The following is a 19,489-nucleotide window of genomic DNA, read 5'->3' on the forward strand; positions in this document are numbered from 1 at the left end:
GTGTGAGCTAAACCGTGCACTTTTGTCCCCATCTCTCTGGCGTGCACACGCAGAACAGCTCGTCAGCACAATCCTCCCTGAACACTCTAATCTCTGTGCACAGCAAACATCCTCGCTGTTTAAAGTCCTGCTTATCCAAAATGTCTCTCGGTGCATTTGTGTGTATGTGTGTGTATGTGTGTGTGTGTGTGTGTGTGTGTGTATACCAGATATATGAGCTAAGAGAGATTTATAACACGGACAAGTCCGACTGCTGCATTAAGGCCTGTATTTCAATAGTGCGTCTGTCGGAGAGTGTAAATTACAGCGTGTGTAATTCGCCAGAGCGCTTGTTTCATTGTGCGACGTTGTGTAGCGGCAGCTGTGTGTGTATGTGTGTGTGTGTGTGTTGTAAATGCATGCTGTGTTCATTATGGCTTTTAATGGGTCATGTTTGCGTGATCTCGCACGTTAAATCACAGTCATGTTTGCATGTCTGTGCATTCGGGCCGCTGAGATGGTGTCAAGGGTCAATGGCACGGTGCAGGCTGGATAAACCGCCCCCTGTTCACGGGAAACACATCCCTCCACGAGTAGTTCCTTGGAAGAGTGTGGAACAATGTACGCTTTGTCCACTTTCCGCACAGACAGAAGGGGGGGGGGGGGGGTTGGGGGCTCTCGAGGGGGGCTGATGAGTTTGTGTCAGTGTTTATGTTCTAAAGGTAGCTGTTAAATTAATCAGTGTTCATGTTCAAATGAACCTGATCATTAGGGGGGAAAACACACACACACACACACACACACACACTTGCAAAAGCATCAAACAGTGTGTCATGAAGCACATATGGCACTAATACACACAAGGCCCCATTTGCTCCTACAGAGAGATGATGGTTCTGGATGTTGACCTAAATCGGAGCGGCGACTTGTCACATTCTGTTATTCACACTCAGCACACTTTTTTCCCCCTCTTCCCTTCTTTCTATGTCCTGTTACTGGTCCCCTGCTTCCCTCCCTCTCACCATCATTACAGCGACATTTCTCATCCCAAAAAGCCCAGAGTCTGTCCCTCTTTCCCTTTATGTCCCGACCTACATTTATCTGCGTCCTCATCAGTACGAGTGTCCTTGTGTTAAAAGTGTGTGTGTGTGTGCGTGCGTGTTTATGTAACCCTCATTGGCTCTTCCTGTTTGCTGTCACAGTTATTCTTTTCTCCGTCTCTGAGAACACATCGCTACCCGGCCGTGTCGACCGGCAGACGCAACCACTCCAAACTCCTCTCGTCCAATCAGAGCAGATGTGCGCCCCAGCCGAACAGGAATGGCAGCATGTTAACCATATTAAACAGGGTCATTAAACGTGTTAATGCACTCTTCCACCAGCATTGCTTCCTTTCACTCATCCCACTGCTCTGTTAATGGCTCTTCCCTTTCTCCTCCTATAGCTTTCCCTCTATGTGTGTGTGTGTGTGTATGTTGATTTAGTGTGAGGTAGAAACGGGGAAGTAAAATCAGAAGGTTTTAAAACGCTCAAATATTTATCAGATATAGATCTCCTTCAATCCCGTGCTCCCTTGGCTCTTTCCCTCCCTCCTCCACTACTCAATTTCCTCTCTCGCCCTCATAACTCGTATGAGAGGCGAAAACATACACGGTAAACAAAGTAATTAACGCCCTCATCACACCTACAACAGAGAGCTGTGTAGACACATGGAGGCAATGCGAGAGTACACGTACATACACACATGTACATACATGCTTTTGACACTGAGCGCGGTTAAGCGACGCGACTGTATGACCCGATGACGCTCTTGAATCGAAACAATACATCCCTATGAAGCTACTCACACCGTCCAATTAGATTTGAGCTTTAGATCACGTGCCCGGAGACGCTGCTGTTGCACAAAAGGGCAAGATAGGTGGCGCTATAGCACAGAAAGCGGTTTTGAAAAGCAGTGGAAACACCAGAGAAGAGTATTCCGGACGAGAGAAGATAATGGATGTTGAGTTCTTGTTATCATCGGTGTCTGAGAACAGAGAGCGTTTTGATTACAGTCGCAGCGAAATCCATTTTCAAATCCGTTTTCTTTCTTTTTCTGTGCTCCGTAACAGTCTGTGTGTTGGTGCTGTTGTGTACATGGTCATCACACTGAGTTTTAACAAAGCATAATGGCAGCAGAAGCCATCGACAAGCGCAGTGCAGATGTGCCCATTGGTGTGTGTGTGTGTGGGAGCTGTGTTAATCTCCGAGGCCTGTGTTCGGCTGTGTGTGTGTATTAGAGTGTGTGCGCTATTCTCTGCACCCTGACTCCAGATGTACCACTCACTGCTCTCTCTCTTACCCTCACATTGCCTCTTCGCCTCTCCCTCTCTCCTTTCTGTGCCTTCAGTCATCCATCACTTTCTTCTCCTCCTTCAGCTCTCGTTCATTTTTCATCCCCGCCTCTGTCTCTCTGCTCCTGAGTGACAGGTTGCCATCTGTCTCTGCCTGCTGTCACGGCAACACGCGGCAACAGCAAACCCGCTGCAGATCCATTCCTGTCAGAGACCCGCACTCTGACTGACAACCTAATGCGTGTGTGTGTGTGTGTGTGTGTGTGTGTGTGTATGGAACTGATACAGAGAGACAAGTTCAGAGTTGTGTCACAGTTACACTAACGTTTATGAAACATCGATCACTACTCGTCTTGACTGTCTCTCTCTCTCTCTCTCTCTCTCTCTCTCTCAACATTCTTTATCTCTCTTAACCTTTTGCTCTCTCGTTGTGTCCCATATGGTGCATTTGTAATCTTTCCGTGAGGTCTACAAGACTGAAGATTGTCCATTTCTCATTTTGGGGTTCTAAAAAGTTACTCCCATGTCAGCTGCACAGAAGCGCTTAATGCACTCTCTGGTGAAGTCTTGCATCAGTGTGGACTCAGCAGTGATCTCCAGCTCAAAACCCCATGTGAGAATTATCGAGAACTAATCTCAGTCTTACTTTAAACATGCAACTTGTCATAGGGCGGCATTATATTTACAGCATTTGGCAGACACATCAAAAACATGTCCTCATGCTAGTACAAATAAGTTAACCCTGTTAGAGAGGAGTTAGTACAACAAATTGGTACAGCAACAAAAACAGTATGAGTCAAGGGTTTTTATTTTAATTAGTTCCCATTTAAAAGTTCAGTGGAGAGGTGTGAAAAACTTGTGTGAACTTGTGTGAAAAACGAAGCATTTTAAGCCACTAGGGTTATAATTTGAGTGAAATAAAACCTTTAAACTAGCTGATCGAGTACAATGGATTTATAATTTTGTATGGAACTAGTATGGAGGATACAGGTAGCTGATTTTACTACAGTACATATTTCATATTTGCATGTGTGAGCTTGTGTAATACATTCATTCATCCACTCATTCATTTATTCCTTCACTCATTAATTCATTCAATCATCTTCAGTAAGTTCTTTATCCTGGTCAAGTATCTACAGGCTATCACAGGAACACTGATTATTGTGATTCCCATTTTGGTAAAAGGGACTCGGATATCCTAAACCCTTATGTCACACCCTTATGTCCTATAGTACTGTTGCACTATAGATCTAACCCTCAACATCAGCAAAAGTGGTGGACTACAAGGCTTTGGGCACCATTTGGGACAGCACCTTTCTCTTTCACCCTTCTTGCTTTCTTTTTGCCAGTTCCTCAGTTATGAAGCAGCAAATGGGATATTAAACATCAAAATGGTTTACTTATGTAACTACAAAAAACAAAGATGTGGGTATAGACACTTTAAGAATAACATATTGGTACCATAAGAGCAAAAATGTCTTCACAGATGGTGCAATAAAAGTAAAAAATAAAAACATTCTTTTATTCTGGTCCTTACCTCTTTATATGTATTTTAACAAGCTATGTTTTGCTTTTATCCAATAAGATTTCAGGGTTCGAGTTCAGTTTAGCATTCGTATATGAAATGCATGACTCTCACATGGAAAGAGTGCACATGTGACCAACCTAAGGAGATGAAAACAACTCTCTCTCTTGCTCGATCCCGCTCTCTCTCGCTCTCTCTCTCTTGCTCTCTCTCTCTCTTTCTTGCTCTGTCTCAATTATGTAGCATGTGTTCCAGCTCATTTGAAGCCCATTGACTGAATTAACACATGCATAAGAGGATCTAATATAACCAATTTCCCTTAAAGGCAACAGTCTGCTACATACACACTCTTACAGATTTCATATGAGCACACACACATGCATTTAAATGCAAAGTCATAATACACAAGCAATTAAACATGTACTCTAATCTATAATAGAACTCGCTATGGTCTGTCTCTCTCTCTCTCTCTCACACACCCACACACACACACACACCCACACACCCCCACACACACACACACACACACACACACACACACACACACACACACACACACACACACAGGGTAACTGAAATTAAATGTTCAGTGACCCTTAAAATGTCCTACTATATGATCCAAATCACACCTCATCTCCATCATGCTAATCTCTTTCTGTCTGTTTGTCTTCCCATTTATCGCAATTTGTCTCGGTGCTAATCACAATGAGGAGACATCAGTGCAATGCAGAGGACAAACAGAGACCTGGTCAGCTGATCTGTACTCCACATAGAGAAGAGGAAGCTGTTCATATGCCTTTTGCTGTTTTGGAGATGATGATGATGATGATGATGATGATGATAAAATGTACAAGTAATCATTGGTATACATTTGATATATATTTCACATTTAATCATTTAGGAGATGATTTTATCCAAACGTGCTCAAGGGAAGTGTTAAGCAGCGGCTGTTCGGCTTAGCTGGGATTCAAACTCACAACCTTTAGGTCCCTGTCACAGAACTTTAAACTCTGCTAAATATTGTTTGTCACAAGCCTGTAGACGTATTTACGGACAAACAGTTCAGCCAAAAATGAAATGTACACAACTGACACACTATCCCAAACGTAGTCAGTGAGCCAAGACATGCTCAGCAAACTGGCAAGTCGTTCAGTATCTCAGTCTAGCTCATGTGCTTCCTGACAAAGAACTATATAGCTAGTGAAATGCCAAAAGAATACTGCATTACGTTCTTTCTCAGCACATTTAGTGTCATTCAGGGGAAAGTGTCCAGAATGACTGGGATCCTGTGGAATGCAACAAAAATTTGCAAGAGTAAATACTTTACCCTGGTCAGGATCGTTGTGGTTTAAATTACTCTTCTTTTTTTTTTTTTTTTTACATTTTGGGAAATGGAACCAATTAAGTTTATTAGAAAACATCGTGGGCAGGTAAAAACAAAAATAATGACTAGGTGAGTGAGAGGGATTGGTCAGAATTTGTTTAGGAGTAGGCAGGAGTGGAATTTAGGAAAACAGTCCCACACAGAACTCAAAGCGAGCGTCAGGTATGCAGTGGATGTTGAAATGCAGAACGCAGAATTGTACTTTAGTAAGTAATTCGAATGATAATATAATAAAGTATTTTGTGTGTGTGTGTGTGTGTGGTGTGATGATTTGGCGAGCCGTTTGCATGATGATAAACTGGCAGCTAATTGTTATCAACATTAGTATCGAAGCTCCAGTGTAAAACTAAACAATTAAATTTCAGATATCAAACATGCCTTGGCTGATTTATTACATTTTGGGTTACTGGGACATTGTATACATTTCATCTTTGGTTGAACTATTCCTTTAAATTCAGACTGTTTATACAGCTGCAGATTGGGGTTAAACACTAACTTTCTCTCACTCTCTGTCTCTCTCTGATCCATCTGTGTATCATTCCTTCTCTTTCCAATTTTAACTCTCTCCCTCTATCACCAAGGCTGTCTCTTTCTCCTTCCTTCTCTTCTCATTTCTATCTCTACCTGCATTGTGCCATGTCTTTGACATTCTCTCTCCTTCAGCTGCTCTCATTTCATGTTGACCCACCTTTCTGCCTGTCCATCTTTCTGCCTCTAAGTGTGTGTGCGTTTGTTTGTGTGTGTGTGTGGGTGTGTGTCTGTGTGTCTGACCTTGCAGTTGAGACCTCATCGATCCATTCAGCCTGTCAATTGATTTGCTGGGTCTGTTGGAGCAATGATAAAGGCCCTGGCAGAGTGTGTGTGTGTGTGTGTGTGTGTGTGTGAGTGTGTTAGTGGTAGTGACACCTCTCAGCCTGTATAGATGGAATAAATGTGGCATGTGTGCACACATCCACATCCACACAAACACACATATCCTCTCTCACACACACACACTCACACACACACACACACACACACACACACAAACACACACACGTAGCAATCATGGCAGGTTAAAACACCTTTCCCTGATTGTTATCGTGGAGCCATAACATCTCTCATACACTCTCTGAGGCATAAATCCATAATACAGAAATGTACTTGCATATTTGTAGTATTTACTAGACAAAAATGTAACTTTTTTTTTGGTAGAAAATGCAAATGAGCTGCAAAATACTGTAAGCAAAAGAAAATGCAGTATACTAATAACACCAAAATACATTTTCTAAGGGGAGAATTCGATCAGTAGAGCCACCTGATGCAGCTAACTAGTAGCACTCAGGTGGATGCTAGCTAATTCTAACACTAGGTGTCCTTCACTAGCACTAAAATGTAAAGCATCAATTATACTGTCTCTCTTTGGTTTCTGAAGTATTACTGTTCCACGAATGTTTGGAAAACTTTTACCTGTTACGGTTTTCTGTAAGAGCTCTTAGCATTAGATGCTAGCTAGCATCCAGCTCACTAGCTAACAAAAGTATGAAGAGTAGCTTAATAAAGTGCATTGTCAAGATTGTGAAAGCCAATAATAGTTATGTTTAAAAAAAAAAAAAAAAAAAAAAAAACCATACTGGATAGAGACACAAGTTGCTATATTTCCTTTAATAGTGCTATAATAGCATTTCTAGCCATAGAGTAGCTCTACTGTGAGCGCCTGCTCTAAAATCCACTACAATCACATGAGCGTCAGTTTACACGGTCACCATTCAAAGTATTTCCACAAAAGTGTTTTGTATTTGTAATGCATGTATTAGAAAAGAAACGCTGGCCAACCCTGATAGTATTGAGTTTTCACATAAACGAATGCACTAAAGCATTACAGTACGAACAAGTCACAACAAATAGGAGTGGAAAGCAGGAGGCAGCGCTCCCATTCATCCTGCTTCCCCATGTAATCCCTCTTTCCATATCCTTTCTTTCTGTCCAACCTGTTCTCCCTCCCAACTTCTCTCACTTCCCCTCTCTCACCAGCACACCTTCTGTCTTCTCTCTCTCTCTCTCTCTCTCTCTCTCTCTGTTTTCCTTATGTGTGAATAGACACTAAAATAACATCCGTACTATTTTTTTTTTTTAATCGACTGCTTTTAAAAATGTGGGAGAAAGTGCAAATGAAGGTAACATACTTTCCACAGACATCTTTTTTTTTTTTTTTTTGCAGGTCGGAGGTGAGACGCTGGTGTGTTTGTGCTGGCTTGTTTTCTTTACCTGCCACCGTGTGCTGTTTCAGACACAACCCCCCAGAAACATGACCTTTAACAAGATGGTTCCATCTGATAGCATTCACATCGTGCTAAATCTAGGTCAAGAATCGCAGAAAAAATGAAAACAAATCTAAAATCAACAGGAAAAAAAATACTGCTATGATATTCTCCAACACTTGGAGATGGCAAAAACATGTAGCAGGTAAAGCAACTCATAACAAACGTCCACACACCACACGCACGCGCGTGCGCACACACACACACTCACCGATGATGTAGTAATCATGCATTGTTTTGAACTCGTGGCCCCAGAGGTTGGGCGAATACTCCTGGAACTTGATGGTGAAGCGCATGTCACTGTTGGGCTTGTCGCAGGTGAGAAGCAGGTTCGGAGCTCCTGTCACCTCACATCTGTCCGCCTGCTCACGGGAGGACACCAGATACAGCTTATAGTACTCATACTCGGCTGGAGCACGGGGTCCTGGGGGGTCCGATGCAGGACAGATGAGGTCCAGACGGTCCCCTATCTGAGGGTACAGGATATAACCCCTATCATCGCTAAACCTGAGGAGAGAGAGAGACCGAGAGAGAGAGAGAGAGAGATTAATTATCCTTCATTATCCCATGAGATTCAGCATCGCATTATGTTCACCACAGTTATCATTTATCAGCTTCATACAAAAATATATTTTTCTCTAAATGAAATAATCACATGATTATTTAAATTGAAATGTAAATTTTTAATTTTTATAAAGTCGTGCAATAGATAATTGTTAAAACCCATTTCTTTTAAGCCCAACTGTCTTTGAACGGAACATCACAGAAACGGCCTAAGACATTTCACAGATTTCCTTTTTTTTTGTTGTTGGACGTTTCAAAGATTACTCAGCTGCTTTGGATATAAAACTAATGAATTACTTTAATTCTATTAATTTTCCAAAGTCAGAACAAAAAACAAACAAACCGCATAAACCTAACACCAAGGGGGGGATTAGGGTTACACATTATTTATCACTATGTTCAATAATGTTTCAATACCACAATGTGGAAAATAATGAGATATTCAAACTTTCAATACCAATAACTTTCTATCTATGACTGAAAAGCACTATGAAGACATGAACTGTCTGTAGCCCAGTGGTTGTCTAGCTTACTTTTTAATTCCTTATAACTCATTCCTTATGTTCAATCATTATATTAAACTTTGAATAACATACTGTATGTGGCAATATACAAATATAAACCCACAAACATGCAATGTCATAATTCATTGTGTATTTTTTTAAAACGCGATGCAATGAATTTCAGATTTTTGTGAGGTTTTTTTTATATTGGGCTTTGTGATGCTTAATTTTAGTATCGACAACAAAATGCTGCTATCTTTACTGTTGAGGATCATGATGTATGATAGGATACATATAGGACAGGACACTCATACACACCTCCAAATAGCCCTGAGATCAGCGGAGGGTGCCTGAGGAACTCGGTGACATTTTCTGCCTGGCGCTAACACTGAGTGATCTCACATGCACACATGTTCATGTGCTCTGTTTTTTCCCCTGTCTTTCTCCTTCATCGTGTTTCGGATGTATTCGTTTCTTATCTTATTTTACGCTGTAAATATCACATGTAGCTAGTTGAAAAGGGCAACACTATTTTTGCCTAAATAACTCTGCTTACCTAAATAACTGTAATATAAATGTGCCCAAATATGTAAACATGTGGGACTCTTTTTCATTTTCTCTGTGCAGATCTGCAACTAACCCACTCAAAGTACTAAGCTCTAATTACTATTTCAACACTTCTCCCAGCTTTGGTAGCTGCAGGCCTGTTTACCCTGATCTGTGACCGGTTTTAAAGTTTCAGCCTGTTCTAAAGCTCAGGATGTGTGTGTGTGTGTGGATGGGGAAGGGGGGGTTGTCATTGATAATTCCTTCTCTCACTGCTAACCCCTCCAGACTGTATTTACATTTAAACAAATCGGAGCAGTTGTTCCTGTTTAGAGGCCGTTTCTACATTAGCATGTAAATGGCAGTTAAAAAGCTAATGAAACTTCACAGAAACAACAGCAACCTAAGGCTAGGCGAGGTTAAGACAATAACATCATGTCCTTAGTGATATGTTTGATACGGGGACGATTATATAAAAACAGAGCTGGTCAAATAATTCAAAATAAATATAATAATTATATCTATCTATTCTATAATATAAATATATATATAATTAAATATAATAATTCAATATCCACGAGCTTAGCTAAAGTTTGCTAACTGGTTAATGTTTGAAATCAAGTGTGTATTTATTTGGAGTGTAATTGTGTTTAATGTTTAATGATAAAATCAATGAATGTAATGAAGAAGCAGTCATGTTTTATTCAAGAACTTATTTAAAAAGGTATACGGCCTTATAATGGACACCATGAAAGAAATGCACATGTTCTGTTGATATAAATTCCAAAATATTTGGGCGTAATCTAGTAAAATTCCTACAGTGAAGTAAAAGATCCAGTTACATAAAATTCCTCGCTTACAAAGACCTGAATGAACAACTCCCATGACTGAATGATGGCAACAGTTACCTTTTAATGCTTATCCATTAACGATTAGTTTATGGCTGTATATGTAAGATATATCAGTTTGAAGTGGTTATGTTTTGTCTTGTAGTGTCGCTTCATGTTACCACCTTTCACTAGTAACATGCACATGAATCTGATGCAGGAGGAATAAAGGCTTCTTTTTAAACAAGCCCTATCGTAAGTTTGCTAAACAGAGCAGCGAGTGGAGAAATAAAATGTAAAAATCTGTTAAAAAAAAAAAAAAATTCCTTTCCCCTTTAACTGCAATAAACAATCATCAAGATCATTTTAACTGTTGACATGCAGCTCTATTAGTGAGGTTAGGATTCACATAAAGCTTAGCTTTAAGAGTAGGTGCTTTTATCTAGAATTATAAAACAATAATGTAACTAGCGCAAGTGTATGTGTGTGTGTGTGTGTGTGTGTGTGTGTGTGTCTGGTGAGACAACAGTTTCCAGTTCCTCTCAAATAGGTTAAAGGTTATCAGTGTCCTCTTACAGTTAGGAGCACACACACTCAACACCCTCTTAACACACACTACAGATAAATTGGGAGCCAGGTTGCTATTTTCATGTCTTGTTTCTCCCTGCCCCCCGCCCCAAAGCACACACATATCACATACAGTTATGGAAATCAGCTCAACACAAGACATGCACCAACAGGCCTTCACCTCCATGGTCCTGCCCAGCCCCCAACCCCAACCATTCTGCAGGTGCAACAGGGATTCACCCATAGACACACCTGCAGACAAACACTAGTTACACACCTAGACACCTTACACACACACACAGTGGTATTTCCTGTTGGGTAGATTTCACTTGTTATCTATTGGAGGGAAGGCATTTCACAGTAGAGTGGTGCTGGAGAGCAGTAAGTACGACTAAACTAAACAGGAAACCAGAAAGAGAGAGAGAGAAAGAAAGAGAGACTGGTAGAGGTGAAAGAGAAGAACAAGGAGAAATAGTGGGGAGAGGATCGATGAAGAGATTACAAAAACAGGAAAGGACAATGGACGTGTGAAATGGACCAGAGCAGGGGTCGTCAACTGGCAGCGCCAGCAAAAAATTTCAGCAGACAGAACTGACAAATAAAAGTATGAACAAAAGAACTGGCCGTAGTTCAGTGTCTCCATTCCTCTAAACATGAACCAGCTTGGATTCTGTAGCAGATCCTCTGATGTGGCCAATAACAAGCATTTGCGTGAATGATTTAGCTGAAGGCAGCTCATCAATCCAGAAGGCTAGCGTGAAGACTAGAGACATTAAATGAAAAAGGAGAAAGTTTTTACAGATTTTTACATTTTATTTCTCCACTCGCTGCTCTGTTTAGCAAACTTACGATAGGGCTTGTTTAAAAAGAAGCCTTTATTCCTCCTGCAACAGATTCATGTGCATGTTACTAGTGAAAGGTGGTAACATGAAGCGACACTACAAGACAAAACATAACCACTTCAAACTGATATATCTTACATATACAGCCATAAACTAATCGTTAATGGATAAGCATTAAAAGGTAACTGTTGCCATCATTCAGTCATGGGAGTTGTTCATACGGGTCTTTGTAAGCGAGGAATTTTATGTAACTGGATCTTTTACTTTACCTCGAGTGCAGAGACAATCTGGAAATGGGGTGAAATAGGGAATGAAAAGGAAGAAAACTGAGTTTTTAATGCAACAAAAAAAAGAACTATACTGGTTTTAAATTATTTTAAATACTGATTTGAAACAGCAGTCATCTGTTTCCATTTGATTATAGCAAATTAATTGTTTCTCAAGGGGAGGCACGGTGGTTTAGTGGTTAGCACATTTGCCTCGCACCCCTAGAGTTAGGGGCTCGATTCCTGCCTCCGCCCTGAGTACGCGGAGCTTGTACTCCTCCGGGTGCATTGTAAGCCAAGTGGCATCTTGAAATGTGTGTGTGTGTGTGTGTCCAGGGTGTCCCCTGCCGAGTGCCCCGGGATAGACTCCAGGCTTTCCGTGACCCTGTGTAGGATAAGTGGTACAGAAGATAGATAGATGGATGGATGGAAATGCTTCTCAATAATCTAAATGGAAAGGGAAAATCCTATATGCAATTCTGCATATAGGATTTTTTTTTTTTATCATATTCCTCTTCTAAATGAAACCAATAATAAACAGCACATAAAGCAGTACAGAGGCAGAATATAATAGCTGGACACTAAGGAGGAGACAAAAACATTTCTTGGTTCAATTTTGCTAATATTACTATTCATTTCTGTTGGGAAACTACAACACACTAAAAGAAAACATTTGCTGAAGTTTTATGTGATCGTCTGCAGTGTAAAAGATCAATTCAGCACAAAAGTGGCGTGACTATGCAAAGCGTTTGAAACTGCCAAAAGTTCTATCAAAAAAGTCTGATGGAAAGCAAAAGTTGTACACTTTTCAGACGTGAACTTGTTGAGGAATTAAAAGACAGGAGAAGGGAAGAAGAGGCGAGGTGAGGACACAGAGACAGGGAGAGACAGAGAGGAGCAGCGGTGCGGTAGTGCTGATCCGTGATGTTTACATGGTCACGCTAGACACTACCAGAGAAAACTTCCATTCATGTTTTCCATTCTCTCTCTCTCTCTCTCTCTCTCTCTCTTTAGAGCCTCTTCCATTTTCTGACCTTTACACAAATTCGCATTCAGACACAAAAGTGGCACTGACACAAATGTTCATTTCTCTCACACTCTTTCGCACACAGTCTACAACAACAGCGGCACGTTCAACAATATATTTAGCAGTGCGGTCCTTTGTACGCTCTTTTCAGCCTTATAAACAAAGAGTTTGAAAAGTTGCAGAACGCCTTCCAATGCCAGCATAATTACAGCAATTTTAGCTCAGGAACACTTTAGCCTCCAAAGATTGAACAACTGTCAAGCAATGATTTCTAATGAGTCTTCTCAAGGTTAAGCAAACACTCTGCAAATAATTAGTGAATGTTCTGTGCGAGCTGTAAAATATATCTAATGTGCACACGCGTGTCCAATCGCACAACTTGAAACAGAGGGACACATGCACAACGTCTGTACTGAACGTCCAGAGCGAAACCTTGAAGATATGTATCCAAAGTACATGCTGCAAGGCCTTTTGGAAGCGAGGTATAATAATGAAAACCGTGTGTGTAAGTGTGTGTGTGTCTTTTCAGAAAAATGCAGTAAATCTAATAGGCCGCATAAAAGCCTTTACTCAGGCCTCAAAGAAAAGATTAAAGTAAAATTACTGCTTAGCCTTCATTTTGTTTACAATAATTATGCACAGGAAAATGCATGTCTTCAAACCCGTCCTATCATCATAAACATTCAGCTTCTCTCTCTTCACCCGGTACACCCCCTCAACACCCCCACACCTTCTCTCTCTATCTCTCCTCCTCTCAATGCAACAATGGCTGTATTCATTCGGCCACGCTTTGAAACATGGATTGGGGGGATGGAGGGGCCAGAGGTGATAGAGGAGTGTGTGTGTGTGTGTGAGAGAGAGAGAGAGTGTGTGTGTGCGTGCCCAGGTCTTTTATGAGGGCAGAAACATCATTTTGTCAAACTCTCCCAACGCCCTTCCATGACCCTGACGGCCCGAGAAAAGGAGCAAGTGTTAGTTTCAGTGTGCCCCCCCCACTTCTGCTGACCCTCAACCTTCTCTCTCTCCTACTCTCCGTCATCAAATGCCCCCACCACCTTCATCCCTCTCTCCTTCTCTCTCGCCCCATCTCTTCTTTCTCCCATTCTTCACTCTTGCATTACAAAGATTCCACACGGGCAACTTGAGCCGGGTCCAAAAGCGAGTCCAGCACACAGGTGCGTAGAGGTGGACCTCTGGAAGTGTGTGTGTGTGTGTGTGTGTGTGTAGGGGGGTAGGCATGAGTAGGTTCAAACTAATTACAGAAATATCAGGACCTAGTATTACTGGGCTTAAAAGCTCCAGTGTCTGTATTCACATTAGGCAGTAATACAGAGTTTCTCTATACAGAAGAGTTAGTGGACTGATAGCTGCCTCCTTAAAAGGAATGTGGATATAGCTGCTTAACAGAAGATACAGAAAGAGCGTCAGTGAACCAGAAAAAAATCATATTTAAATCTTCTGGAAGCTGAGGTTTGGATGAGAAGGCCACAACCACTATAGAGCTTCACAACCCCAACCAGAAAGTTACAGCTACACGTCTTTCCTAATTCACCACAGAAATAAAATTAGACAATAATCACCTGTAGGTTTTACCGTCTCTAACTCTTGTTCTTTTTTTTTATGTCTACATTTTCCTCCTCTCTCTTCTCTCTCCTGTTGAGACACATTAAGAGTGTAAATCATATCTCCTGGATATCAAAAACAAGACCTGGTCCAATGAGAAACCAACGGTTATAGTTTGTTCTCCACCAACTTATGAGACGTCATCATCATTAATAACATCATTGTTAAATCTAACATGGAAGACGTGCTTGGATTAACCTCAGTCCTTTTGGTTTGGTTAACCAGCTCATTATGATAGCAACATAATGACTGATGAAAAGTTACGCTAAGAAAGGGTTTTAAAACTTCAACAATAACGACACCAACACAGTGATGAAATTAAACTGACAAAAAATATGATTTAGCACTAATAACACAGTAAGGATATTATCAAAATCCTCTGTGAAGTCCTGCTGTGTTTGTGCCACAAAATCATAGAGCTGGTACGTGGTTTTGAGAACCAGACTCATTCATGCATGCAGTAATCTGGATGCTATCCCAGGATCACAGCATACGAACTAGACTATTCTTTGTGCTCCCCCCCCCGCCCCATGTTTCAGTATTTGCTATTCATACCACATACCATATACACATACCCAGTCAGTGTCAAACAGGGCTGTTAGCTATTAATTCCTAAGCAGACAATAAAAAGCCCTGAAAAACTTTGCTACTGGACCAGAGGCTAATGGAAAAAGCTCAGTTCTAGTACAGCGCAGTGTTTAAAAGGCCCAGTGAGCTGAAAAACACTGACCTGATTTACATCGCCATACGAGCCAAAAGAGAGACCTGAGAAACGGAAAACAAAAAACTTCTTTCTCTCGATCAGACACACACAACTGGGTCAGTAACGTCATACTGCACAGTGAAATAAACATAATGATTATGTACAATCATGTCATGTAGCATTATTTTTTGAGTTATTATTTAGCATTATTTAATGAGTCTGGGCCTCATTTTAATTTGTAATCATAGCCATGAGGGAGTGACTTGTTTGTATATTCACATGTGGAACTGATGTAAACTGGATTTTGTATGCGCAATGGTCCATTTCATATGTGGACAATTATCACGATTTAAGTGGACAAACGTATAAATTCTGATAATTATGACGAAGAAAATGAGTCAGACTGACTCAAAGTGTGTGTGTCTGTGTGTGTGTGTGTGTGTGTGTGTGTGTGTGTGAGAGAGAGAGAGAGAGAGAGAGAGAGAGAAAGAGAGAGAGTGACAGAGAGAGAGAGGCCTCTAACTAAGCATACAAGGTTGAAATAAAGTCAAAGAAAGCTGGAAGTGATGCTGGAATGTTTGCGGTGAGAAGAACGGCAGGAGTAATAGTTTCCATATGGAGAGAGAGGGAGAGAGAGAGAGAGCGAGCTGGAGAGTGAGGGAGAATAAGAAATCAGTGTGTGAGACAGAAAGGAACAGTGAGTAAAAAAAAGAAAAGCGGCTGATTGAAGACAGACTAAAGAAAGCAAACAAAAATTGAATAAATGAGATTTTTAAAGAGTGGCGCAAGTATGCATATGCAAAAGAAAGGTGGGTTGAGATAAAAGCTCAGTGTGTGTGTGTGAAAGAGAGAGAGAGAGAAAGAGAGAGAGAGTGGCGCGGTGGGACTCTGAAGGTAAGTGTGTCCTTGCCCATGCTGCCGCACTGCCCCCCGCTCCAGATTGCTGCAGCGACGGTGTCACATCTCCTCCATATCACTCGCGCTGTAACCATGCGACATAGAACACACACACCAACACCAGACGAACTGGCCTTTTCTTCAGCGTTTGTCCATGACCCAAAGCACACTGAAGAGCACCAATTAACACCAATCCAATCTGAAATCTATCCTAATTAACTTACTTTCTGGCCATTGCAGTCAGGCTAAAATATGAAATAAGTATCAATCTTTTTTTTTTTTTTACTCTCATTTCCTTTGTCTGGCAGCCACTCACTTTCTTTTCCTATATATTATTCTCTCCAAGCTGAGAGATCTGTCAGTAACATGGCTATATATTCTCACTGTCGGCCTAAAAATTACAGCCTGTGTGTGTGAATGATTTGCACCGCAGTTAATTAGAGCCATAAAGCCACATTGGAAAGGTAAGGCCTGCTGGAGGATCAGACGAAAAATGAGAGAGGCCTGGTGGACACATATAGACACATATACACACACAGTCTCGCTCCATGTGGATTCGAGGGGAGTGCGGTACATTTAGAGGCTAAAGTGCCTCTTACAGCTCAGCTGGTGTTTGACCGTTAGCCCCCGTGTCAGTTGGTGTGTGTGCATTATACTGTGTGCTTCAGTGTGTGTGTGTGTGTGTGTGTGTGTGTGTGTATTTGGTGTATATTAGCTTGTGAGTATCTCAGGGGAGCTGGCACCAGGTTAAACACACTCTCTCAAACTTAACAGTCTGAGTAGAAGAGGTTACAGAGGGCCGGGGTGGGCTCGAGGCCGCATACTGCGTTAGTCGGCAGGGATCCACTCCAAAGCCCAAGCATCACCCTGACATCCATAAGCTTCACCTCACAGTCTTACTGAGGACCTTCTGCTCTGAGGGAGCTGAGAACATCCGTCAGACCCATAAACACCCATATAGAGGTGCTCCAGATGGCTTTGGGGCCCAGACGAATTACTGACACTGACACACACACACACACACACACACACACACACAAAAAAAACTAAAACCTTTAGCTGTCGGTCTGGGATGCACTGAACAGAAATAGTAGCTTAAAGTGAGTGATATAATCTCAAAGGCGTTTTATCACTCACATGAAGGATACGTGATCAGTTATGGTGCTGAACACAGAGTCCTGCCTTTACTTTCTCCTACTAATGACTTACATAAACACTGAACAGAATTACACACCTACAGGCCGGATGCAGTTTTATTGCTTTTCTATTAAACCCAGAGGCCATTCAGCTACCTAAACTGCGCTCCCAGGGGGGTGCTGCTTCTTAAAGTGGGGTCTGTGATTATATTATCAATCTAAATGTCAATCACAATCAGCCACTATCAAGCTGTTAAAGAGTGTTCAAGTTATAATTTAGTCATTAAAATTATAAGCCTTACTGACTGGTCAGTTGAACTGAATGGGTTTAAGCTCACTAATGAAAAAAATATCAATTATGTCAATTTAAATATACACTGCCAGTCAGAAGCTTTTGAACACGTTGAGCTCCTTATCTTCAATTACAGTTTAGTCACTATTACTGCCACTCATTGTCTAATTAGAATTTTTTTTTTCCTGGTTAGATCATATTTAGATTAACTAGCAATTTCTAAAATTTTTCAATTGACTTATATCTATTCTTTGTTTAGCGCTCCACAGGGTGCAAAAGCTTTTGACTAACGGTGTAACTGCATTTGAATAAAACTAAGAAAGTCCTCAACTGTTTCTAATATCCATTTTTAATACAGTGTACTCAGGTTGAATTCTGAGGTTCAGTAATAAAAACTGTGGTTCTGATAAATAAGCAATGATGATAAAAATTTGTCTTTGATGATACAAAAAAATGTGCAGAAAACTTGGAAAGCTTGAACAGATTATTTCCATAAAATAAGTATGCACTGATGTCATAAGTGGATATCTGGTGTTTTTCACACTGACAGTGTTGTGTGGCAACTGAAGAAATAGCTTAAGAATCTCTGACCCAACAGGTTAATGAACACTGGGACTAAAAATATAATCATGTTTGGCGTGAAGCCATGCAAATAGTGCTTTCACGGTATAAAGCAACATTAATAAACCATTACAGCGTAAGCACTAAACGATAAGAGGTCAGGCTCTTGTTCTGTGCTATCTCTGTGCAGAGATCAGGAAGCAGAGTAGGCCCAGAGGAGAACCATTGAGCACTGTAGCATGTGTATATATGTTTCGGAGCTAAAAGTCTCCCGGGGTGACGACAGGCAGTTATTCCACACCCCGAGGCCTTGCGTCCACAGCTCCACCAAACGCCTTCACAAATCAGCCAAGCTGAGCCTGCACACGCATCTGAAAGTGATTTCAGGCCTTTTACTCTCTCTCTGTTTCTCTCTTTGTTCTCCAAACCCACTTGTTCGGCCTGTCGTTCCGTCCTAACCCACTTTTCCCCCCCTTCTCTCTCTCTCTCTCTCTCTCTCTCTCTCACTGTGGTGGGGTTATTGTGGTCAGGTTGCAGTCCCAGTAGGCCTGTGGGGTCACGTTGCCCTGTGGTAAAATCAACAGCTAGCCACAGACAGACAGAGCAAAGCAAGAGAGAGAGGTGTTTGTGAAAGCAGGCCAGACAAGTAGAGAGAAAGTCAGACACTCACACAGAGAAAGGAAAAACGAGAAAGAGAGAGAGAGAGAGAGAGAGAGAGAGACTGCAGTCTGAAACACCTCTGCTTCTCACCCCCGTCAGGATACTGAACGGCGTCATGCCAATTCCTGCTCTCTTGGCTGCCAGTGTCTGTATTTATGAATATAGTGTGCATGCCTTATTTAACTCCCCTGAAATACACTCTCTGTAGTTTCTCTAAAATTTACAGTTATACGAGTTTAAAGCCACTAAGCTCTCTGCAGATTCCAAATGTTCTCCAAGTTCTGAAGCCAATGGAATCAGTGCCTTTGAAATGGCCCTCTCAGGAGCACTTCCTGTCTGCCCAATGATTGACAGCTGTGAGTTTGACGGATAGGTCTCTGGCGAGAGATGACTCAAGGGGTTTGGAGTGGAGTGGAGTGGAATGATGGACCACAGGCGCGATCAGAGCTGCTCACTCCTCTCATTAGCATTAGTGAGGGATTGAGGGTAAATAAAATGAGGGAATAAATTAGGAAAGAAAAGACAAGGAGCACAGCAGGGGTAGAGCCGAGACGTGGCGAATTATTAAGAAGGTGGCAGTGTGCGATGCCGCAAGTGTCTCAAGAGGGGATGCCAGAATGACCGCCCACTGTACTCACACACACATACATTAATAACATTATATATATATATATATACTCTATTCAGAAGATACAAACATATATTGAGTTCTGCGCACACACTCATGCTAAAGTGATTCCTCAAATTCTGAATTAAATGATAATCAGATATGAAAAACTAAAAATATCTAATTTCTCCCCTTTGTGTCAGTCAGGAGACAGCACTAGCTTCGATGCTGTGCATGGAAGAGATGAAACACACACAAAATTTTTTTCCTGACTGTTGGCTGATTAAGATTCAGTTCATATTCACAGGATAAAACGTTCACACTAACTCGCTTACTATGTTAACTGA

At 41.4% G+C, this 19,489-nt stretch overlaps 1 protein-coding gene across 1 annotated transcript in view; it reads right to left on the bottom strand.

Annotated features, from left to right (window-relative positions):
* Positions 1–19,489, bottom strand: part of efnb3b (ephrin-B3b) — a 70,517-nt gene that overhangs the window by 30,256 nt on the left and 20,772 nt on the right. The window contains exon 2 of the mRNA XM_053629352.1: positions 7,733–8,028. Within this exon, the coding sequence (XP_053485327.1) occupies positions 7,733–8,028 (296 nt within the window). The remainder of the gene's footprint in view (positions 1–7,732; positions 8,029–19,489) is intronic.

Source organism: Ictalurus furcatus, chromosome 7, assembly GCF_023375685.1.
Source record: "Ictalurus furcatus strain D&B chromosome 7, Billie_1.0, whole genome shotgun sequence".
NCBI lineage: Eukaryota > Metazoa > Chordata > Actinopteri > Siluriformes > Ictaluridae > Ictalurus > Ictalurus furcatus.